Source organism: Gasterosteus aculeatus, chromosome 20 (genome assembly GCF_964276395.1).
Source record: "Gasterosteus aculeatus chromosome 20, fGasAcu3.hap1.1, whole genome shotgun sequence".
In the NCBI taxonomy this organism is placed as follows: Eukaryota; Metazoa; Chordata; class Actinopteri; order Perciformes; family Gasterosteidae; genus Gasterosteus; species Gasterosteus aculeatus.
The window spans coordinates 11,945,615-11,968,902 of NC_135707.1; the positions used below are offsets into that span (position 1 = coordinate 11,945,615).

The 23,288-nt window shown below is 45.6% G+C and overlaps 5 protein-coding genes across 8 annotated transcripts; 2 read left to right on the forward strand and 3 right to left on the reverse strand.

Moving 5' to 3' along the window:
* Positions 1–159: 159 nt before the first annotated feature.
* On the reverse strand, positions 160–4,052 carry ubxn11 (UBX domain protein 11). Of its 2 annotated transcripts, XM_040164150.2 has the most exons (14): positions 3,299–4,052; positions 3,177–3,217; positions 2,726–2,830; positions 2,487–2,587; positions 2,325–2,376; positions 2,164–2,243; positions 2,015–2,078; positions 1,696–1,913; positions 1,542–1,619; positions 1,352–1,463; positions 1,159–1,262; positions 971–1,026; positions 419–568; positions 160–332 (listed from the first exon to the last, which is right to left on the reverse strand). In XM_040164150.2, the coding sequence occupies exons 1-14, from the start codon at positions 3,367–3,369 to the stop codon at positions 176–178; spliced, it is 1,389 nt and encodes a 462-aa protein (XP_040020084.2). In that variant the 5' UTR covers positions 3,370–4,052; the 3' UTR covers positions 160–175. The 2 variants fall into 2 exon arrangements, with proteins under 2 accessions (XP_040020084.2, XP_077951403.1); XM_078095277.1 differs by lacking the exon at positions 1,542–1,619 and having other exon boundaries at positions 3,299–3,436.
* Positions 3,732–8,902, forward strand: fez2a (fasciculation and elongation protein zeta 2a). 3 transcript variants are annotated; one of them, XM_078095278.1, is made up of 10 exons: positions 3,750–4,191; positions 5,007–5,109; positions 5,301–5,411; positions 5,531–5,663; positions 6,115–6,380; positions 6,559–6,639; positions 6,773–6,848; positions 6,939–7,004; positions 7,596–7,621; positions 7,990–8,902. In XM_078095278.1, the coding sequence occupies exons 1-9, from the start codon at positions 3,848–3,850 to the stop codon at positions 7,604–7,606; spliced, it is 1,191 nt and encodes a 396-aa protein (XP_077951404.1). In that variant the 5' UTR covers positions 3,750–3,847; the 3' UTR covers positions 7,607–7,621; positions 7,990–8,902. The 3 variants fall into 3 exon arrangements, with proteins under 3 accessions (XP_040020088.2, XP_077951404.1, XP_040020089.2); XM_040164154.2 differs by lacking the exon at positions 7,596–7,621 and having other exon boundaries at positions 3,732–4,191; XM_040164155.2 differs by lacking the exons at positions 6,559–6,639; positions 7,596–7,621 and having other exon boundaries at positions 3,751–4,191.
* A 694-nt stretch (positions 8,903–9,596) lies between these two features.
* On the forward strand, positions 9,597–10,884 carry clec3ba (C-type lectin domain family 3, member Ba). The gene is made up of 3 exons (XM_040165475.2): positions 9,597–9,807; positions 9,951–10,049; positions 10,202–10,884. The coding sequence occupies exons 1-3, from the start codon at positions 9,729–9,731 to the stop codon at positions 10,600–10,602; spliced, it is 579 nt and encodes a 192-aa protein (XP_040021409.2). The 5' UTR covers positions 9,597–9,728; the 3' UTR covers positions 10,603–10,884.
* A 408-nt stretch (positions 10,885–11,292) lies between these two features.
* cdcp1a (CUB domain containing protein 1a) lies at positions 11,293–18,377 on the reverse strand. The gene is made up of 9 exons (XM_040166038.2): positions 18,148–18,377; positions 17,388–17,603; positions 16,893–17,255; positions 16,433–16,792; positions 15,204–15,395; positions 14,369–14,740; positions 13,923–14,279; positions 13,083–13,167; positions 11,293–12,841 (listed from the first exon to the last, which is right to left on the reverse strand). The coding sequence occupies exons 1-9, from the start codon at positions 18,206–18,208 to the stop codon at positions 12,427–12,429; spliced, it is 2,421 nt and encodes an 806-aa protein (XP_040021972.2). The 5' UTR covers positions 18,209–18,377; the 3' UTR covers positions 11,293–12,426.
* A 1,224-nt stretch (positions 18,378–19,601) lies between these two features.
* On the reverse strand, positions 19,602–23,025 carry tmem158 (transmembrane protein 158). Its single transcript, XM_040166039.2, has one exon. The coding sequence runs from the start codon at positions 20,910–20,912 to the stop codon at positions 20,205–20,207; it is 708 nt and encodes a 235-aa protein (XP_040021973.1). The 5' UTR covers positions 20,913–23,025; the 3' UTR covers positions 19,602–20,204.
* Between the last annotated feature and the right edge of the window lie 263 nt (positions 23,026–23,288).

Consider the following 23,288-nt stretch of genomic DNA (forward strand, 5'->3'; position numbering starts at 1 on the left):
AGAACATATTACTCATGTAATGCGTTGTCAAGCAGCATAAGAACAGTCCCGGTCTGCGGTCGGGTAGTTTGATGGTTCACTGTGACGACTTGCTGAGACTTGACCAATGTGACCAGTTACAGCTGTGATTTTCTACTGCGAAAAGAAGGAAACAGAAAACCATTTGCAGGTCCATTTAATTGATCTCCGACTGTGAAAGAGGGTGTTGCCTCTTTCGCAGCAGCAGCATAGCGTTCGTTGTGAGTCCACACGATTGGAGCGTCCGGTGGTCGTCATCGAAGCAGCACCGCGGGGATGCAGTAATGATGTCATAACCAGGGAGTCCACCCCCTCTGGCGTGCAAGAAAATACAAGCCACCAGTGTCACATGTTGGAAAGACAGAAGTCGACGCAAAGATGCTCTTGTCAGTTTTCTCACCTGTGTTCGTCCAGATGCCGTCGCAGGTGTCCCACTGTATCCGAGAAGCGCATTTTCAGAATGTAAGTCCGATTCCCGTCTTCTGATCTCACCTTCAGTGCGATGACATCGCTGTCAGACGAAGGCCGGTCAGGGCTGGATATCTGCCGTCTGTTGACGGTAAACAACCAACGTGATGTTCACTGCACGGAGCGTACCTCCGCTGTATTGTAAGACATACAAATCTAAACATACTTGGTCTTCGATGGTTCAGAACCTCCATCACAAGCTACTGAGTGTTCGCTCTCCATACGAACGTGGCCTATATTTCAGACGTGCTTACGGTAATCCCCTCGGTCTTGACAATCAGCTGCTGTGGCCGAATGGGTATTTTAATCAGCCTTTACATCATGTTGTGTGTTCTTGGGTCTAGTAATTCCTTTAACCCCATAATACCTGTTTTTATTTTCAACTTGCAAGGATGGAAAATGATTTGAACCATCATACAACAAGACTTGTGTCCCACTCTCGATCTCTTATTAAACCCAAGATGCTTCTTCTCGTATCACTTGCCGTGCCGGTGTGTCTACGAGGATCACAGAGTTGCTGCTCTGCGCGTCAGATGGACCCTAGTGAGAGTGAGAGGAGGAGGTTGAGCACCAGCACAGACCGGAAGCTTAAAGAGTACAAAATGCTTTTTGATAAGTAGGTCGAATGAGTCGGTTTCCCCCCCCCCTCCCACCCCCCCGCCTGCTGCTCACCTGCAGCACAGCCCTCAGTGAGTCCCTGATGTCAATCACCCGACCGGCCTTCACGACCACGTTTGGTAACTGCTTTAGGAACCGATCCGTGCTCGACTCCTTGCCTGTGGCCGGATGTAAACACGAGAATGAGACTGAGTTCCAGCTCAGGTTCAACTCTCGATTGTAACGGAGCGATGAGCGTCGGGCCGACCGGGTATCTTCAAGCTGACGCCATGGGATGATTCACGGATAGTCTTCCCTTCGCCGGGAAACTTATTCCATGGTGCCCTAGATATAAACTCCTGATCCCGCCGGTCATGAACCTACGGAAAAAAAACATCTTACCAAGCTGCAAAGTCGCACATACGCCCATCTGCTAACTTGCTGCTGGAAACTTTGACCTCAAAGGGCACTCCGTCCGGAAACCGCTCCTGAAGCTCGGATGGGAAATACCCGTCCATCAGATCATTCATGCACCGCTGCAAAGGCGGCAGAAAGCGCATTCAAACCACAGTGGAATCCAGGTGAGACCATGAAGTGGTTTCCGGTGCTCACCTGGGTGCTGCGCTCCTGATACGAGCGGAAGGGGCCGTCGAACATGACGATGCCGTCGCGGTAGAGACCCAGTTGAATCGGCTCCCTTTTGGCCAACCGTGCCCCAGTGGCTGTCGGCCGTACAAAACACTCTCCCTCCCCTGCCAGGACGTTCAGCTCCACGATCCTCCGCTGCACGAGGTCAAAGTTCATGCGGAAGCCTGGAGCCACAGAGGCGCCTTGAAAAGGAAAGAGCGAGTACGGTGAGGTTATTGCTGCGAGATGTTTGGATGTTTGGAGCGTGAAGACGAGTGCAGAGGGAGACTACCCGGCTGCTCACTTTCACCCGCGTCACTGCTCCCGCCATCTCCCACCCAGGTCAAACCATAGTCATTGAGAAAGCTCTGTCGAGACGAGGATCAGCAGGATTCAGTATCACGTCGTCCCGATGTTGACTTGACAATGCACCGTTTTATTAGATCGACTTACATTCATTTCAGACACTCGATTCTGCAGCCGTTGGCACTTTCTCTCAAGGCTGTCTCGGCCACTCAGGTCACGAGCGCTCTCTAATCAAACACACAAGATCAAGATCGCGTCCTTTTGTCTACAAATGATGTGTTCATCTACCTGCGGTCCGTAGATGTTACCTGAGTCTTCTGGAAACCTCAGCTTTGCCTCCAACAATGAAATCCTTTTATCCTTTTGGGAGAAATTAAAATTGACACGTTTGAAAGAAGTTTCTGTTTTCACAGTTATACATGCTCGTCCGGCGGAGGTGTGTGTGTGTGTGTGTGTGTGTGTGTGTTCACCTTGCGCTCGATCTCCTTTGCCTGGCACATTACTTTCCGCTCCAGCAGGCCCACCCGCCGTATCATGGCAGACATTAGCTCGAAGTCGCTTGGTGGAACACCTACATGTTGGAGTCTTATACGTAAAATCATCCTTTGCACTCTTCAAACGTACAACGTTTGATATAAGCTAAAATTCTGTTTGTATAACAATAAAAAGAAGAGGTTCTCGGCTTTGGGATAGAAAATGTTGAATATACCTTTCTTTGATGCAGCTTTTGGCTTTGAAGCGGTGGCATCATTGGCTGTGGTTGGTGAAGGAGTTGAATCAGAGGATTCATCATCAGCAGCAGCAGCCTGAAATCCTGAGAGAAAGAACACAAGACAAACATGTGAGTCAAAAGGGAGTTTGTCAGATAGATGTGATAGTAAATGGTGTAATATAACTGAGTACATTCACTCAAGTGTATCAAGTAAAAATATTGGGTTACTTGGAGAGTAGGCTACTTTTTGTCATGTACCCCAATACATGTAAGATGGAGATATTCCACTTTTAGTCCAACCAAAACTATTGAACTATACGTATGGAAATGCTTTGGTATAAATTAAACTACATTGAGTATTAAAACCATGTCCTCCCCCATTGGTGACACAACACGGTTTAAGTGATGCAATGTAGTGTCTTCACGTTATTGAAACCTAGGAACGTACCTTTTAACATGTTCCTCCCGATGGGCACTTTCTGTCTGTCCCTGCGGGTCAAACACAGGTGAATGTTACCTGCTGCCCGGCCTGGTCTCCTCAAAGCCACGTGTTCCTCGTCAGTAACTTACCGCTGTTCACTCGCGGGGTCCTGCAGAGGAGCGCGCCTCCTCTTCTTCAGCATCGACAAAGGTGAGCTCATCTTACCGGAGACGGAAGAGGTCGATCCGGTGTCTGGGTGTTCAGGCTCGGGTCTCTTTTACCTGGATTACTTGATATTATTTAACGCCTCATCGCAGAGTTCCCGTGTCTTCACTTTGTTTGGCGTCCGTTGCCGTTAGCAACGACGCGGCGAGAGCGCCTGTTCTCGTCACTGTCTCTTTTGCATTCAATGACGCGCCAATTAAAATACCTTACATTTTAATGGAATTATTTAATGAATAATGACGCACTGCGATTTTTTGTTATTATGAAACATAATATATATGAATATCTGAGCTCTCTTTCAGACACACTGGCCGCGCTCTCATGGTGCGTTTCGTGTGGCCGCTAGTCGGCCCGGTGCCCGCCGCGCTGCCCCGCTCAGCGAAGCAAGCGGCCACTCGCAGAGGATGCTGAGGCCGGTTGGTCCCGGTGCAGGTCCGAGCTAAACCCCGGGGCTAACGGGCCGGTGCGGGGCTATGGCTGCACCCGTCGCCTTGTTAGACGACGACAGGCCGATTTCGGGTGTTTCCAGCTCGGTGTCCGGACGGACTGCGCCGCCGCCGCCACCGCCGCAGAAAGGCCGCGCGGCCGCCGCCGCGACGGGAGCGGCCCCGCGGCTCCCCTCCGGGGATGGCGATGGGATCGAGCTACCGGACAGCGGGTTCTCCTCGTGGGAAAGCCGCGCCTTCAGGTCCTCGGTGGACCGGGGGAAGGATTTTGAAGAGAAGTTAACCGTGTGCTTCCCGAGCGTTACCGCCGACACGGAGAGCCTCGCTCGCGGTGGAGCGATGAGCGCGGACTCGCTGCCGGAGGAAGACGAGTGAGGCTGTTTGTTTCCGGCCTGTCCGGCGTCTAGTTTTTATTTTATTTATTTTATTTATTGTGACGCTTTAACTCATCACTGCAGGTTACATTTTCAAATGTGTATAACAGGCATTTGTTTTTAATGGGAAGTCGAATTTCCTAGATTGGGATTTGTTAGTAATGGTTACGTCTCTATATAGTGGAAGCTACCAGTGCCACCATCTTTTGTTGCCATCACAACAACATTAGTCCGATTAACAGATGTATCAACAGACTGGAGGAGTAAACCACATCCTTTGTCATAACATCGGTGTCTGCCCCTGAATGTTGGCCGATATGTGTACTGAATGTAATACTTTTGTTATTAATTTTTAGTTACTTATTTGATATTGCCAATGGTGATTTGTGTGCAAAAATACCCCATACGATGATTATTCAGAGAGGAAATAGTTACATTTAAATAGGTGAATAAGGGTTAGTTAGTTAGTCAATAGGGAATGAATATGCAACTGTTTTGATAATCTAAGAATTGTCTTGTGGATTTATCAGAATAAAATATTTTTGCATTATACACATTATAATTCCAACAATATTGACGGTGTTTAGTTAATAAACAGCGTGAACACAATAAAATATAAACTTTACAAACGTGAAACATTGTTAATGACCCCACCTTCAGGCTTCTGTGATGCCTGCAAATGCCATCATTTATTAGGAGGATTATAGTTCCACATAAGAAAAGTTTAATCTGATCACATATGTGCATGTAACACAAAAACATGTTTCACTACATATGTATGAAAGACTGAAATGTGGCCTGCTCCTCTGCAGACTCTGGAAGGTTCTGACCAGTAGCTATGGACACGTGATGCCGGTGGATTGGAAACTAACGTCCTCTCTCCACGTCCCCACATTCCACCTGGAGGAGAACCCTGTGAGCGACTTCACCCGTCCCGTACCATCGCTGTCCCACTTTCCGCTTTAACCGGAGCCCCCCCCCCCCCCCCCCACCATCCCCCTCCCTAAATCTCTTTTTCCACCCATCGGACAAATCTCAAATATGCATCGTGTCCGGGTTTAACGCTTTGATTAAATTCCCTCCTTCCGCTCTGTTCCTGCCCAAAGACCGATGTCGCGGCGGAGTTGTCGGACGAGGAGGAGCTGAGGGAGCATCTGGACACGCACTCCATCATCGTCTCCAGCCTCTCAGAGGAGCCCTTCTTCACGGTAGAGCAGGTAGGTTACTCCTAACCATCAATCTCCACTGTACTTCATCTCAGTTTGAGCTTTTGACTAAAATCATATTTTTGAGGGTTACTTCGCTGATGTGTGTGTGTGTGTGGTGCTGCGTGCAGGTTATCGAGGAGATAGAGGAGATGATGGAGGACTCTCCTGACACGGACGCCGGGCCCGATCTCTCCCAGTCGGACCGGTCGACGCTCTTGCTGGATGTCCAGCGGTCCACCGGGAGCCCCGGCTACGAATCCAGTGAGTGTCCTCTGATCAGGAACACACAAGCAGGAATATATCATGAAACGTGCTCATGAGATATGCTATCAAGACGAAGGTACCACTACATCCCCACCTCAGTCCCATACTGATACTGACACCATTGTGGAACCGCTGTGAGCTCACGACAACACATAGTAACTCAAGTTGCTGCTCTAAAACTTGTACTATGTAATTTACATTATCCTCAAATGTAAACGTTAGCCGCCGCTGGCTGGGAACTGGTAGTTTTTATCATTGTGTCACTCAACGATCAGTTTGTCATCATTTCTAACTGCGTAAGTGACGATGTCACAGTGAAGTTACAGCCATAGACGACACATCAGACTTCCTTTACCGGGAGAATGATCCCTAGAAAAGCACGTGAACCCTGGTAACATCATCAACGTGTGTGTGTGTGTGTGTGTGTGTGTGTCTGTGTGCGTCTTAGGGGTGAGGACCCTCAGCGTCGCAGAGCTGAATGAACGTCTTGAGGACAGTGAGACGAACATCAGGATGTTCTCGGAGGAGCTGGTGCAGCAGCTGGCTCTCAGGGACGAGCTGGGCTTCGAGAAAGAGGTGAAGAACAGCTTCATCTCCGCGCTCATCGATGTCCAAAACCGACAGAAGGAGCAGCGGGAGCTGCTGAAGAAGAAGAAGAAGCTTAAAGTCGGAGCTGGGACGTCGCAGAGCCTCGCCGAGAAAACGCCGGGATCCGTGAGTGCCGCACTCTACTTCTACTTCTGGTCTCTGATCACGTGACATCTTCCGCTTTTTCTCCCTCTCCTGTGCTTCTCACTATATTAGTTTTTCATGTATTTTTCCAGGAATCATTTCCTATCCCGGGTGATTCCTCTCAGCTCATGTTCCTCCGCTTTACTTCCTTCCTCCTCAGCGCTTCAGCATGGAGGGGATCTCTTCGGTCATTCAGAACAGCTTCCGGCATACTTTCGGAAGCGCGTGCAGGGACAGACAGGTTTCTGTGTATTTCTCTCTCAGCTGCTGCACTTCATCCTCCTGTTATCTGCACTGAAGTGGGAATATCTTCCCACAGGGACGTCGGAGACAGAGCCTTTACCTCAGCTTTCTCTTTCTCTGTTTCATGACAGTATTTGACCACAGTCATCCCCTATGAGAAAAAGGGACACCCTCCGTCGCTTGAGGACCTCCAGACCCTGACCACCAGTGAGTTGCTTCATCGGCACCAGCAGTGCTTGTATTTTAGTGGCTGGGATTGATCCATTTATTCCTCCTCGTCTTTCTGCTTCATCATAGTCCTCCAAGCTATGAGAGACGACAGTGACAAGGTGCCCAGTCTCTTAACCGACTACATTCTCAAAGGTGAGCGCTCTGCTTCTTTTTGTTGCTGTACGTTAACGAGCCACGACGGCTGTTTTTTACATTTTTTACGGTAGTTTGGATTTGTGTTGCAACATCTCAGTCAAGAGTTCAGTTTATCAGGAAATCTTGAAACACGCTTTGTGTCTCGGCCGAGCTCAGTTTGGTGACGTTTCATTCGTACTGCTTTCCTTTGAGTTAGAGAGCAGAAACTGCTTTGAAAGAAAGTCATGTTGGGGTGTTGAAGAACACCACGAATTATCAAATGTGATCATTCACATTCATATATTTTGTTGTTGCAAAATGACAAGCACACATTATTAGTTTTAATATCATAATAAGTATCACCAAGAACAGCATTCAAATCAGTTCCCATCGTGTTACTGTATTATACAATGTAAATTACATTTTGCACAAAGAATGTCCAGCAAGTCTCCAACGCAAATGAATACAAACCCTCTTCTGAAATCAGAAATACTCCAAACACTTGCACTCTTCTCTTTTATCTATTTTTCACGTGTCTTTTTTTTCTCATGTGTTCTGTTTTCATGTTTTTCTTTCTCTACTTCTCACGATCGGCCTTACGCTCACTAGCTGTGGTGTGAGCGATGGACCCAGAGGTTTGTTTTTAACGTGTGATGTTGTTGCTGCTCACGTCGGGAGAGCGCCCCCTCTCTTCCACTGAACCGTAGTGCAGTCTGACCCCGATGTTCTCCCTGTCACTTTACACCCCCTCTCCCACATGGTCGACCCCTCGCTTAGTATCACCATAAGGCTCTGCCGTTTACATGAAGACACGGAGTAATTATCCTGGCCCACCCTAACGCACATACAGGTTTGACATCATCAATAGCTGATGTGCTAAAGATCCGATTGGCGTGTGGTTCTTCCTTTCTTTATCTCCCACTTTGTGATTTTTTTGATCCTCTCATAATGAAGCTTCATCCCCGGTCGCTCTGCTAAAACTCTAACTTCTAATGTTTTTCAGTGCTCTGCCCGACGTAGACCAGAGGGACGATGCTCAACGCTCTGCTGCCGCTCCAGATAGTTACCATGCCAACAAGATGATGAGGAAACATTGTATTTTTATAGACATTCTTAATTTATTCAGCTATTTTTACAGCAAAGTTAGTTTTTTGTGTTATTTTCCTAACTTAACTCAATTTATATTTGTGCATTGTGATTTTGCAAACCTTGTGTGTTCCTGTGAATTTTGAGACCCTTTTTCACTATTTTCAATTTTCTTGCACTGTGAAAAAGAACCTTAACCTGTTAAAGCGAAAAATACCAAGATTGTATATCCCGACATAGAAACTCAGCTCTGCTTCTTTGTAAAAAGATCCGAGCAACAATGCAAAGGGCTTTGTATTTATCTGTAGCTCTCCACTGAGCAAAGAACACACGGGGAATTGTATTGATCCCAAGGAAACTATTAAGTATAACAACAGCTCATGAGGCAAGTCAGAGGGAAGGAAGGAAGATGATGCAAAGAATATAATGTAGTAATATCAAATAAATGAGCTACCTGAACAAGTTTGCATAATGTAAAACCGTCGTATTCTATGGAAGGAAACGTTTCGGTGGTTTAGGTGAAGTAGTTTGGACTAAAATGGTTTAGCTCGCTAACTATGCATTTGAGTGAATACTGAATTGTGTCACGTGCACTGTTTGTACTTTCGTGATGCTGTTTGGGTCTCTGAATCAGAGACCGGAGCGTCGGCGTGCCTGCTGCACATACTCTATGTATCTTTGTATATGTACAAACTGCCTTCACTGAATTTTTGTACATTATATATGACTTATTTCCAATGAATGTCAAATTGCTGAACGACTTGCAGAATCTGCATCATTGTTTATTTTTTTGGAAATATTTACTTTCAAATATATTGATAGAAATCAGACCTCCGTCTTTCTCTCAATGTACTTAACTACACACAATAATGAAGAATCAACCCCTCGTAATATATATATATATATATATATATATATATATATATATATATATTTGAGTGAGTCTAAACTCTATAAATGAAGAGTTATGTCTTTGAAGATAACACAATTAAGGTTATTATGCAGTGTATCTAGTGTGTACGTGTATATAAGTTTGTCGCTAGCCTTTTGGCTGTAATGAGGGTGTATTCACGTCGAAATGTAAGATCACTAGCATTCGGAGGACAGAAACCACTGAAAAAGTAAAGACATTTTGATGTCATATGAGTCTGTGCCACGTGTCAGCCAGCCCTCGTTCAGTTCACTGTCGAGATCCAGATGTGGTGCTGTGGGAGAACCATCCAACCTTTCTCTGCAGAAAGCCGTATGATTCATTTAGCAAGCAACTAAGAAAAGGCAAAACTGTCTGCTGCTCATAAAGCGGCACAGACCGATGCCGATATTCAATGAGGATGATGAGGAAACATAATGAAAGTATTGTCTATGTAATAGATGTGACACCACAGACAGACTGTAATATACAGTTTACCTCCAAACATTTGGAAAACAAGTCACGCTTCTCTGTTAAACTGCAAGGCTCTTGCGTTTTAAAAGCAACACCAACAGCTGTAAAACATTTGTTCTCTCGGACTAGATTACCTCATTCAACCCAGTGCCGTAAAACTCAACAGCCTGAGTCTGGCCGACGCTCAGAGCTGTGAGGAGCTTTTTTGTTGTTGTGCTGCTGCAACAAAAACGGTTTATTTACGGTGGATGTAAAGTATTTCTCCAAGCACGATGGATGCTCATATGTTGATGTTCCTCCTTCTCCTCCTGACACCCTGCACGTCGCAGCAGAACAGAAATGGAAAGAGAGGTAGGTTATTAACTTGATGTTGGATATGAAAGTAATACCCATTCATAACCTTTACAGAATAACCTCACTGCAGGAGCCCGTCAGTTATACTAAATGCATTTGGCTTTAGAACACATTTCTCATTTGTTTTGCCTCTTCAACAGAGTGTACAAACAGTGCTGCCATTGAGGAGCTGAAGAAACAGATTGTGGACATTGTTCAAGAGCTGAATCTGCTGAAAGAGAAGCAGGCTTTACAGACAGGTATTTGTTTTGCAAATCATAAATACCACACAATTACATTATTTATCTCAGCTCCAAAATCAGAATAGACAAAATACAGGCCAATACTATATAATAGAATTCAACATCTTAGCATTAACACCTGAGCGCCACTGATTTTCTGAATTTTGAAGTTTGTCTGCGAGGCACCAAGGTCCTCGGCAAGTGTTTCCTGGCCGACCCGGTGAAGAAGACCTTCCGCGCAGCCAGCGCCGACTGCCTCGCCAAGGGGGGAAGTCTGAGCACGCCTCTGACAGGGGACGAGAACGACCAGCTCCACAACTACGTGCGTCAGAGCATCGGCCCAGAGGAGCACATCTGGCTGGGCATCGACGACACGGTGACCGATGGCCAGTGGGTGGACCAATCAGGCTCCGGCCTGCGCTTCAAGAACTGGGAGACAGACATCACCCGGCAGCCGGACGGAGGCCGCAGCCAGAACTGTGGCATCCTCTCCACCACGGCCAACGGGAAGTGGTTCGATGAGAGCTGCCGGGTGGAGGAGGCCTCCGTGTGCGAGTTCAACATCGTCTGAGGGCCGGTGTCACTCTGCGCAGATACATAGTTCAATGAAATGAAAAGCGATTCCACAGAGACACATAAAAGGTAAACATTTAAATGAATACAGGGACGTTAAACATACTTTCTGGGATACGTTATGTCATTGTGTGAGCTGAACACATCACATGCATTCGACAAACTCCTGTTCCCAAATACTCCAGCATGTTATAACATAATTACATATTCATAATATTCATTAAATGTGTTTTGTGTTATCTGCTAATCAATGCAATAAACACTTTTGAGGAAAACTAAACATGACTTTTCATGGCACTTTACATGACATTTTGTTTTTGTTCACATATTCAGTTGACTTGATGGGACCCTTTTGCTCATCAGAAAGGTTAAAAGGACGTATGCAGACAAGGTTTTCCTTTCGGAATACAACTTAAAAAACGGAAACTGTGCTTTGAATGAACGGTCCGTACTAAGATGATCAGTTCAACAAAGATCACGCAAACCATTTCTGTGGTCGCACTCTTAATGGTTTGCTCATCCAAAGGAGGGTCACATCAGATACACACGTTTGGACGTCTCCATGGAAAATCCCTGATGAAGTCATCACAGGTGTGTCAGCGCATGAGCTCTTTTCTTAGACATTTGTAGTTCATTTTATGACCTGCAGGAGGCGACATGGCTAAAGACAAACAACACCATTTAAATCTGTATTTTTCACAAGTTTAATTGAAAAACTTTACCACTTTTCTACAAATTCCAACTAGTTCAAATGTACATGTCAATATGCTGGCATCTTCACACTAGGCAGCCATATCGTCAAAATGGATACTTTAAATAAAAGGTTTTAACATGCAGTTATTATTTTCCATGACATTTCATTTGGACTTGACTGAGACCTACTGTGGTTCGGACATTTAGATCCGTGTGTTATTCCAAACCGAACGAGTTGGTCTTCACAACAACATGCAAGACAGACCTATTTTGTTTAATGATGTGATGTGCACGTCCCACTATTAAAAGCTACCCATTACTAATAACACAATTCAGTCAACCAACAAAAATATTTTTCAGCTCACAGACGGCATTTAGGTTTGTACAAGGATTGTAGTTTAATTTCAGAAGGGATCTGTGGTCTGCAGAACAAGGCGGGAAATACAAGCTGCGACTAGCAAATCTCATTTGCAATGAGCCAAAAGTAGAGCATGAAAAAAAGGTGAATGACCACAGAAACACATTCGCTTTAGGTAGAAGATCAGACTACATCTTTCCAAAAGTATGGGTCCAAAAAAACAAAAATAATTAAAAAAACAACAAAGATACTAAACTGTATTAGCAGGAGTGCGTTGTGCTCTATTTAAGGCACATTTGTGGTGTAATGCCAAAACATCTAAAAACACTCGGAAGTGCAGGATCAGTGCTAAACAACAGGAACATGATAAACACAACATGGGAAACACAATCTCCTCCAATAAAAGTAACGTTGCAATGATGCTGTAAAGGTTCCGTGCATCGCAACAGCAGTGAGGTTATTATTTACTGATGAAAACTATGCATGTAAACAGGACATACGTTTGCTACTGAATATTAAAAAAAAAACATGAAATGTATAAAACATTGATTTATTAAACGTAACAAAGATTTTTCATTGTAGCACAACTGGTGAAAAGAGGATCGAGCTAAAAGCTGCTGCTGGGTTTCAGCAGCGTTATTCAGTGTGGCCTCGGTGCAAAACTAGAGGCTCGAGAGGGAAAAAACAAAAGGCTTTCAGGAGGGCAGGTAATCACAAGATCTCAAAATTCAAGTACACAGGTCAAGAGAAAAGCCGAATCCAATCTTCTCCTTAGCTCCCTCCTTCCGTTCCCAGAGTCGGGGAGTTCTCGCCTTCGCTTTCAGTCTGGTAGATCACGTTGTCCACCAGGCATTGGACGTGGCTGATGGGCCTGACGGGAAGGGGAGGAGCCTGAAACTGCTGGTAAGCCCCAACTGGCATGTCATCTGTATCGGCGTCTTCGCCGACGAGGGGCTTTTGGGAGTCCGTGTGGCCTGCGAAGGGCCGGGATGCGTCGACCTCTCCGTACACACCCATCTTTGCACCTTTCCTCAGCAGGTCGGTGTAGATCAGCGTTTCCTCGATGGAGGCGTACACGTGGGACTCGTCCTCGCGTGTTTTCGGGAAGTTGTTCTGTCCTGGAAGGAAGCTGGTGCCGTTTGGATTGTAGATGGACACTTGATGATTCAGCGCCTTCTTCTTCTTCCTGTTGGGCAGAACAGTGACAATGGAGAGCTTAAGAGTGACATCGGCATTAAATGGATAGTTGACCCATTTAATTAAAAAAAACAAAACTTTTGAGTGACTGCGGAAATCGTTGAGGCGAACATGTAATTTGACAAAAAAACTTTTAGAATTATTTCCACAAGCGAGCAACCTCAAAAGACATACATTCCATTTTAAAAGTATAAATGAATAGGAATAAAATGTGAAGCCAATCCACTCACCTGATCACCACACAGACAACTACCAGCACGATGACAAAAATGACCACCAGAGAAGCCACCACACTCAAGACGGTGAGGAGAAGGTCTAAATGACAGAAAACAAACTCATGTCATCGTTCATTAACACTTTGCATTGTACAGTACAGTGATCGCTGAAAAATATTATATTGTTCATGAAAATGAAAAACAAACTGTTGTTGAACTTCTTATGACTATTATGATTATATTGTTTTTTTTAGGAATGTTTGGGCCCAAAAGAAACAAAAGAAAAGAAAAACAAACAAAGACCCGAGTCTAAAGCCATGCTAGTAAGCGGTTAAACACAAGGTAGGCGGAGGTCGATGGGAATGCCATTGAGTGGTTCAGGGATGATCTATTGTTCAGGAGTTAATCACTAATGTTCGACCAAAAACAAATGACATCAGTGTTGAGTATTCACAACAAGGCTGTAAAGGAGGCCTGGTTTCATTCTGCCACCGGTTAGCGAGCGAGCGAAAGACACATAAAAGCTCCCAAAACCACAAGACGGTTATTTACAGACATATTCTATGTCACAGGCCAAAACCTTTTGGATGAATCACAAAATTAGCATTAACAACAAAGCGGAGCACAGCTGAGGCGAATGAGACTGCCATTGGTTTTGTAATGGACATCTGTACTTTACAAAATCTATACTTTGGACAACAAGGCACATACATGACTGAAAGAATGCGTAATGAATTTAAAGTTATCTAAAAAAGTACCACTAACTTATGAATGCCTCTAAACTACTAATACTAATTACAGTTTACATACAAAGCTGCAATGCAGACGGAATAACCCGACCGCGCGTCCTCTTACTTTTGCTGTTCTCCAGGGTGACCATGGTGATGACGCCAAAGTGTCCCGTTTCGGGCATGCAGTTCGACATGTTGAGGTAGAAGCTCCCCGAGACGGCGATCTTGCTCTCGGCCTCCTCGTCCTCCCTGCGGCTGTACTCCTCCTCCAGGCAGCCGACTCTCTGCACCCGGATGTTGGTGTGACGGTTGCTGCACTTGGGCTGGCTGAGGTTGGTGAACACCAGGTGAGCGTCCCGCTTCGGGGGGACGGAGACAATCCAGGAGACTGTGGAGTAAGACCTCATACCTACTGGCCAACCAGGAGTAGCCAAAAGGATGGGAGTGTCCATCTCTGGAGACACAGTGAATATGTAACTTTCTGAAAATGATTAGAAAGAAAATATTTAATAAATCGCCAAAAAACATTCACTTAATGTATTCATTTAAATAGTAAAAACTGCTCCTTACCAGATATCTCCGCTTTAAAAATGGCATCCAGAACATGCCCAAAGGGTGTCTTCAGTCCTTCGCCATCCACGCCGGACACAGTGACGGACACGTTGGTGTGGAGTTGGATCTTCTGTATGGCCCCCCGAGGGCAGAAGTTTCCAACAGTGGTGCCGTCGTCCTCGGCCACTCTGATGATGAAGCTGTCGTTGCACTGCTGCCCGGGGAGAGACTGCTTTAGGAGCTCAGTGGGAGACGTCAGCTCCAGCGCGCCGTGCTGAGGAGGCCGCAGAGTCCAGGTCACGCTGCTCAGGGGGGCGGGAAGGCAAGTCGGCAGTGCGGGCACCAACAGACGGGTCGACCTCGTCGGGCAGTCTGCCAGCTGGACGCACTCTAAAAACGCACACAAATATCCAGCTTAATAGTGACAACGTTTCCGTAGAGCGATGTTGGCCACGGGGACAACTTGTCTCAAAGCTTGGTCAAATAAACTCTAACTATGTGGACGCCAGTAAAGTGAGAAAAAAAAAGTGCCACTTTAACTTTTAATGAAATCAAATTAGTTGATATGATCACACGGCGTCCATGGAGAAGTGTGCTAGATTATGAATTTAACTAAAATCAGGGTTCAAACGTTCACTTGGACAACAGATGCAAAAAGACTTTCCAGCGACTATCTCGCTAATAAGAACAATTAAAATAAATACACGTTTGGGGTAAAACATGATGTTGGTCAGGCTCTTGGTTATTATTAACCTTAAAAAAAACAAAATAAAAAAAAAAAAACCAGCATGGAGTAATAAAAATGATTCACGGCTTGGCTTACGGGTACAGGTAAAAGGTCATCTGGATTTACCTATGACTCTCCTGGCGGTGATAAGAAGCTCTTCAGGAACGCAGTCCTGGAAAGTCAGGTGACTCCTCCCTGTGATGGTGATCTTCTCCTTGGACACAGCGTTTACGGTCATCTCACAGCCGGAGGCCGGTCTCAGCCTCTCGATGAGAAGAGAAAGCCCCTCCATGTTGCGCATATCCACGTGACACGACACTACAGAATGAAATCGCATGAGGGATTAACAGTTCACCAACTCCAACCAGGCACACGAGTGCAAATGTGCGGCCAGGTTTCAAATCCCAACAACGCCAAACAGGAATAAGACTTTTGATTTGAGCGGTAGAGCGTGACAGGACTCCCCGATAGTTGAAGGAAGTGATTTTAGTCAATGGTGACTCAGTGATGAGGCAATTTCGAAGTGCCCCTATTTCCCTTTAGCCCAAGGCTCAGATAAACGCCAGTAGGCCCACGTCACAGATTCATTACTCGCTCTCACAGAAGCCTTCCGTATCCGCCGGGACATTTCTATCACACTCTTGACTAATGCTACGGTTTCCTTGTTGTAACAGGAAAAAAAAAAGGTCATCTATATTGAACAGTTGCCTGCTGCAACATGTAGAGACGTCGTCCCTCCGCTTTCATCGTCACAGCAAAACCTGAACCAACGCTGAACCTTTCAACGTGTTGCTTCGGACCGGGAGAACTGCCCTGTCGTACTTCTTAAACGTGACGCATTCACTCGCTATTTGCATCAGGTTACTTTTTCTATCGACCTCAGACGAAACCGGTTTGTAGGACCAATTGTAGTTGGTGACATTAGAGCAGCAATATTGGATTTATTTGATCACCTGGCAACAAAGAAAACAAAATTACTGTTTGAGGTCGAACTCCTGTCACTTGCTGAATGTCTTTCAGCTGATTTTTGGTCTCGATCAACTCCTGGGGGAAATATACGCCGCTGCTGCTAAATCTTCCACTAATATTGGCCATAGAAGGTCTAGATTTCAGTTGAATCATTTGTATTATTTATATCATCATTCGAAGGAGCCAATCTGTTAGCTCCTTCAGTATAGAGTGGCTTAAAAATAAAAGAATCTTATAGAGATCAAGATCACCCCTAAACCAAAACCATCAAGGTCTCCCAGCCACTCAACCGTAAAATGATCCCAGAGGTAAAACCTTTACATTTAGTGAAGGTCATATACATCACTATCTTGGCAGAGGTCAAAAGTAGAAAATGGTAAGCAAACCTGATGATATTGCACTTGAAGCGGAGACCTTGAAGCGTAGCATCAGACCAGCGCGTCTTGTGTCCATCTCGCAGTTCCTCAGCATGAAGGTGAATTTTCCCGGAATGTGGGCCGGCTGCGGCTCCGTCAGACTCCGCACCACCGCCGCTCTAGCATAGCTGTGGTACTCCACCGCTGCCTCCTTCTTCAGACAACGTGGCTCTGAGACATTCAGGAACTGGACGGCTGCCTTGTGTTCGGCCGGGACCTGAACGTACCACTCCATCAAGTCGTCGTCGGGAAAACTGTCCGGGTAGTTCGGCGAGAGCAACTCGGAGGACGAGGTCCCTTTTGGCAACGTCAGTGTGATTTTAGCAAGAGCTGCGAGAGGGGAAAAAAAAGATTAAAAAAGAGACAACGGTCAAATAACATGATGAGGGACACACGGAGGATGGGGGGGATTATTCAGACACAAACTCACATTTGATTTCCTCCCCGACAGACACATCGAACTGGCTATTTTGCAGCTTCTGCCCCGGTGGGACGTCCAGAGAAAAGCTCCCTTGATTCAGTATCTGAGCACTGCTAATATGTCCCATTGTGCAGTATTTCCCTACGGCCACCTCGCCGGTGGTCTGGAAGGCCCGCAGGGTGTAGCTGTGTCCGTCTGGGCATCCCGTTGACTGATTAATCTGTCTCATGCCAATGTTGTTGAAGTCTATTTTGAACGCTTCCGGCGGAGACGCATTCAGGTTCCAGGTGAACTTGCGGTTAAAATCCAGGAAGGGAAGCGAGTCGGAGTCAGCCTGGATGATGTGGCCATTGCACAACTTTGTTGTACATTCTGAGGAGCGAATACAAGCGAAGAATATTTCAAACCAAAAACAAATCCAACCACATCAGTTCTGCAAGATGACGAGAATTATTTAAGAAGAGAACCATTTAAACAACACCTTTGCTGCAGCACTATATTTACCTATATTTCGCACAATTTCCACACTGAATACATCTTGAGGTCTGGAGCATTCAAACTCTATTGAGACAGGAGTGTCGTCTTTGATCACAAGGGACGGCCCGCATCGCCGCGAGCCTCCGGCCCCCGTGCACACGGCGCAACCTTTGACCTGACTGCTGCTGCTAGTGATGTTGAGGTAGGTGCCTCTGTCAGGGCTGACGGTCAGCTTCTGGACCCCTGGGGAGAAAGAAAAACGACGATGTTTAAAATTGCAATTAAGATTGAAAAAAAAAAACCCAACAACGTTCAGTTCAGTGCGGAAGAACACGCAACACCATGAAATCAGATCGTAGCGTCTCGCCCGAAGTCCCAATGACTTAAAGTCCAACAGCTGGGCTTCACTCCCAATGACTAACCAGGCCTGTGCTGAGCAAACACAGCCTTGTTAGAACACACAACAGCACCTTGATCGAGTCCCACAGATCCTGCTTTTTTTAATCCACCTATCAATCGATCGGTTTCTGATTGGAAGAAATAGACCCAGCCCATTGTATTAGCTCTGTGAGCTAACGTTAATACTCTGACACGACTAATACAATTATTAAGTCATCTGGGTCCCAACCGGTCTCAATCTGACGTGTAAGCAGATCGACCCAGAACACCTTTGAGACACTGCGATTACTGGAGGACACAGGTCTCCGGTGTCCCCCAACTTAAGGAATAATGATCAGTGTTGGTGTTTAACCTCATCCGGCTCGTTAATAATCAAGCTGTAACTTACCTGACTCAGCGGAGGCGATGAATGCAACAAGTAGAAGCTGAAGCGCGACTAACGAGCTCATTCTGCCTCACCAAGTTCTTCTGTTTGACCCGGTGGAAATCCCATCCAGGTTCCTGCGCATATTTCAGCACTTCGTCCGGAGCTGTGGCTTTGATGGGCTGTATTTACCTCTCGTCTACGTGACGATCACACACGGCGCCTCCACTTCCTTTACGTGTGTGAGCGGCACGCGCTGCCTTAAAGCGCCAGGTAATTTAAAGGCGTGGCCAGAGTCGCCATTTTGACAGGTACTTTCTTCATGAAAACAGCTAAATATCACTGTTTAGGAGTGTAAAATGCATTTATATAAATGTAATACATATAAAAACAAAGTGTATGGGCGACTAGTATACCCAGTGGTTTCACATTATAGCTACAACTCTTAAGAATATGTTATGTTGTTGTCCACTTCAAGGCTTCTATTGACGCTTAATAAAAAAACAATGCCGTCTAATCGGTTAGTCCTTTTAGTCTCCATGGTGTGGAAATGAAACTGTTTTAGATAAATGCTGGAGGTTGTGGCTGCATAATATTATAATGAGATGTTTGTTGTTATTTTGTCCACCTGATGACAGGAGGATTTAGTGAAGGGCTGTTGAAATAGATTAATTGGTCAAAACTGAGGGAATTTATTCATCTGACAATGAAGTGCATTTTACATGATAATTTAACAATCAATGGGTTGTATAATACAAATCCACTCTGTCAAGTCTCTTATGAGTCTCAGAAAAACACCTTAAGACTGTTAAAAAGGGAAGGTGTATATAAACCCATGAGTGTGTTAACATCACGGTTCTAAAACAAATATTTGTAACAGATGAGGATTAATAAAGAAACATTAGCTGGATCAGCCACAACACTGAAATGCTGCTAACTGCATCAATAATTGAACACCCTGGAATGTGCCCAGAATCAAATGGAGGGTTTTCATTTTGCTATTGAAATACGGGTAATAATCTGAAGGATAGAGGATGATTGCATTGTATGTGTATATGTATTAAAGCTGTATATAGCCTGGTATTTCTATAGTTTGTCAGATCATTACAAAATGAATATATCACAATAGAATCCTCTATTTGTGCAATTTCCACCTCCCTATTAAAATATGATTCTGTCATGATAATTTGGAATTCTTTATTGTGGTGTTGTTGAATTGTTTTGTGTTATACTGACAGATGTTTCTATTATTTAGTAAATCCATTTCATAGCAATGAGGTTTCCCGAGAGCAGAAACACAAGGTCGTTTTTAATAGAGGACCGTTGCATTAGACGGCATTGGCTTCCAATTGGTGCACCTAATGCACTGAGTATATTTTCTACAGAGTTTGACAATGATGACTTTTTTTCCTTTGGATCACATGTTGAAGTAAATTGATTCAGGCTACAGAGAACAGTTCAAAAAAGAATCTGAGATATAGCCTCTAATCAATTTTATTGTAATTGAAACCGCCGAAACATGAATACAAATAAGCACGTCCATTAAGCTTGACGTTATAAATCAATGTAATAATATAATTATTGAAACCCTCTATACGTCAATCTGAAACAACATCTATTTTTTTCACAACGTATATTGGGAAAAAACTAATACATTTACTATAGACTATAGGTTAGATATGTGACAGCACACTTTAAAATTCAGTTTTCAGTGAAAAAATCCTACACATGGGATAAGGCAAAAACTTTCTAGAAATATTAAAAACTATACAAACACTGTTAAAAGATAAAAGTGTGCACAGTTTACGTTGACATAATCTATAGGAAGGCCTACAAGGGTATACAAAAAACATTGGTGTTGGTCCCAGTATAAATTAATATTGGCTATTATAATCCATCATACTTTACCTTGGTTGTCCAAGTATGACGAGGAGCTTTATTAGGGATTAAAGAACACCCAAAACTAAAACATTTGGTCAAAGTGTCTCCAAAGCTCCTCAATCATTCATTCAGGAGAACAGTTGAATGGCTACAATTATAGTATAGGCAGCACAGGCTAATTATAATAAAGAATATTTCAATTATCTCGGTCTCCTCTGCTCCATCCCATTGGGCAGAAATCCTGCAATGATCGGGACTGGCCATATGAGAGCAGCAACACTCCACACAATGATAACCAAAGTCATGAAACATGCCACAAGTGTCGACTCGATGGGCTTTCGGTTCAGCCTCCAACTTTTGTCCCCCTTCAGCTCGTCGAGGCTGAAATCCACGCAGCAGAAAGTGACCTGATCCCCGGCCTGCTGGCCCCTCGACCTGCCCTGACCGAACCTCCGGTACCGGGACATCCCGCAGCCCACGCACAGCCGCAGCTCCTGCTGACCCCCGGTGACCCCGAGGTGCTCGATGACGACGGGGGAGATCGCCCTGTTCAGAGACGCGGAGAAAAAAGCCCTGCCGTGGTTGTTGGTGGTGTAGATGAGCACGTCACACTGGAAGCCGAAGCTGCTGTCCCAGCGGGCCACCAGCGAGGTGGGCTGCAGCCTCTGGACGCTCACGTTGCACTGGGACAGCGGCTGCAGGGGGGAGCCGTCGGGGGACGCGGCGTCGCCGCTCTCCTCCACGGACCTCTTGGAGAAGCGCACGTCCACCTCCAGGTTGGCCACGAACGTGTCGGAGGAGTTGGTGGGCGGCAGGAGGAGGTCCTCGTCGCTCCAGCCCTGACATCGCTGGAGAATCCCGGCCACCGCGGTGAGGGCCAGCAGGAGAGCCGGGGAGTCGTTCAGCATGGCACAGGGCGCGTCTCTCCTGCTCGCATGGTGCTGTGATCGATCCGCGGGCGACAAAAAAAAGGGGGGGCGGGAGGCTCGCGGTGAGAAAATGACACCGATCCCTGTGTGGAGTGATCAGATCCCCCTTCCCGACTTGGAGGTGATTGGAAAACGTCCAAAAGCCCGTCACATGCGCGTGTCCCCCCACCCCCCACCGCCCCACCAACACCACCCCCTCTTTTGCGTGTTTTCCTTCTGACTTGATCTGCCAATGCGCCCTGCAGTCGCGGCGCGGCGGAAGAAGCAGCAGGCTGGGCAGCACCGCGCGTCATCCCAGCTCGGAGCTTCCCTCGGCGTCACTCCCCCCCCCCCCCCCCCCCCCGTCCCCTCCCTCCCCCCGCTGTCACTTCAGGTGTGAGCGGCGCCGAGCTCGAAAACAACCGAGGAGCGGTGACGGGAGAGCGCCCCCCCCCCCCCAGTGCGCAGGGACACAAGTTATACAAACAACCCTCACGCTCAATGCAACTTTCTCAATGACATGAAATGAAATGTCTTGTTCTGCGAATTACTTTTTTTTCGCGGATGAGAGTAGAATGAATAACCAATATAAGGGATACTGGATACAGCCCTCAATGCAAGCAATTATCAAGTAAAGTTTAGCACATTTCTAGCTTCTCTATTTTTAATGCAAATATCACATCACCATGAAAGGATTTCAAGTGGTGCCGTGACTTTCACTGCTGTCATCTGCGCCAGAGAGTTGGAAGAGTTGGAAGTTAATCTCCATCCCACACAGGAAAGATTAACAAGCGACCTTTATTTGACCAGATTACGATCACAGCCCGGCATGAACGTTGGCCACTAACAGCTGAGCCGTCGGCAGCAGGGGCGTAAGTGCCTTGCTCAGGAGCGCAAGCACTGTGGTAAAGGCAAAGGCTACTCTCTCGCTGTTAGATGGCGGCTAAGAGCTGAATATATTTCCCTACATACAGGGACAATACTACCAAAATTGAAGCATCTGAGGACAGATTTGAACATACTCCATTTGTAAGATTTAAAAATGTCATTCAGCGTTTTTCATTCAAGCATTGAAATCCACTTTGCTGCTGTTCATTTGACTTACCTAAACAGACCGTGTATGCGGGCAACATAAATGCAATAAATAGAAAGCCCAAACAATGACATGACAATAAACCTTTGTTTCGTCCAGCTGGTATCTATGAAAACATCTAAGCGGGACATCCAGCAGTCCGTAATCCCTCTGCTTGTTTGTTCATCTGTTCTGTGCGCTGAGAGCTTTGTTTGTTTCTCTCAGCCATATTGTGTACTCAGGGAAAGCCAGATTCATCAATAAACATGTGACTCCACTGTGCTGCAGCAGCAGGGGTTTTGTGCACAGCGTGCATTACCTGGCTGCCATCTCTGATGACACTCTCATCGGCCATCCCTGGCCTCGCCCTCTTTGTATTTGGGATCCAACACTTTATCACAAACAGCAAGTGTGATTACATTAGCCACACAACAGCCGGGGACACAGCTGCGGTTAATCTCAGTTTGGTAGGCTCGTAATAAAAGTTTGAAATATCAGGACTGGAGGTTGAGCACCTGGTCCATTTTGGCGAGGAGGGTTTCAAGCCGCGGTCAGCGTGCGAATCAGCGCTGGCCTGAACTCAATTCCAGGCCCTTAAAAAAATGACTTTCATGCAATTCAGAGTTGGGGTGGTGATCAAAACGTGCCTGGAGGGTCCGGACTGTCTTCAGCTCCCCAACAGGACTGAACAAAGGGTCAGTTTTCCAACCAGGTCTTTAAACATATCCAGCGGCGTTTGCTTATTCGATTATTACTGATAATATGTGAGTTTGCTTCGTAACATGAACACAATTCCATATAAATGCTCAAACTAGACAATTCAGATGAATAAAATAGCATTAATTGGAGGTTTAACACGTTGCACGCGTTGCAGTCATTCTGTCCATCTTAGACTCTCTTCCCTCCTAAATCAGTTGATGCATCTTGCTTCTGGTAAGAACTTCTAATGAAGAAACAGGCATTCTTTTTTAACAAAATCCTCTTCCTAACAATGTATACATAATGCATCAGCAAAGATAATAAACTATTAACAGAATCACGTCATTGACCGAAGGCTAAATTGTGATGAATTATTCTCTTTCATCTTTGCAGGCTTGGAAACATGAATGTCACTTGTATGAATGGTTTTCTTCTGTGATGTCTAAATGGTGTCATTTGCTCCAGATGCCCGCCTCTGTCTATTTGATGTGAGGACCATCAGAAGTGAAAGGTGCTTTGGTGTCGATTTGCACCTGAAAGCTTTAGTCCACTCGTCGCTGATTGATTATGAAAGTGAATTCTGCTCAACATCTTTGCTTTAAAAC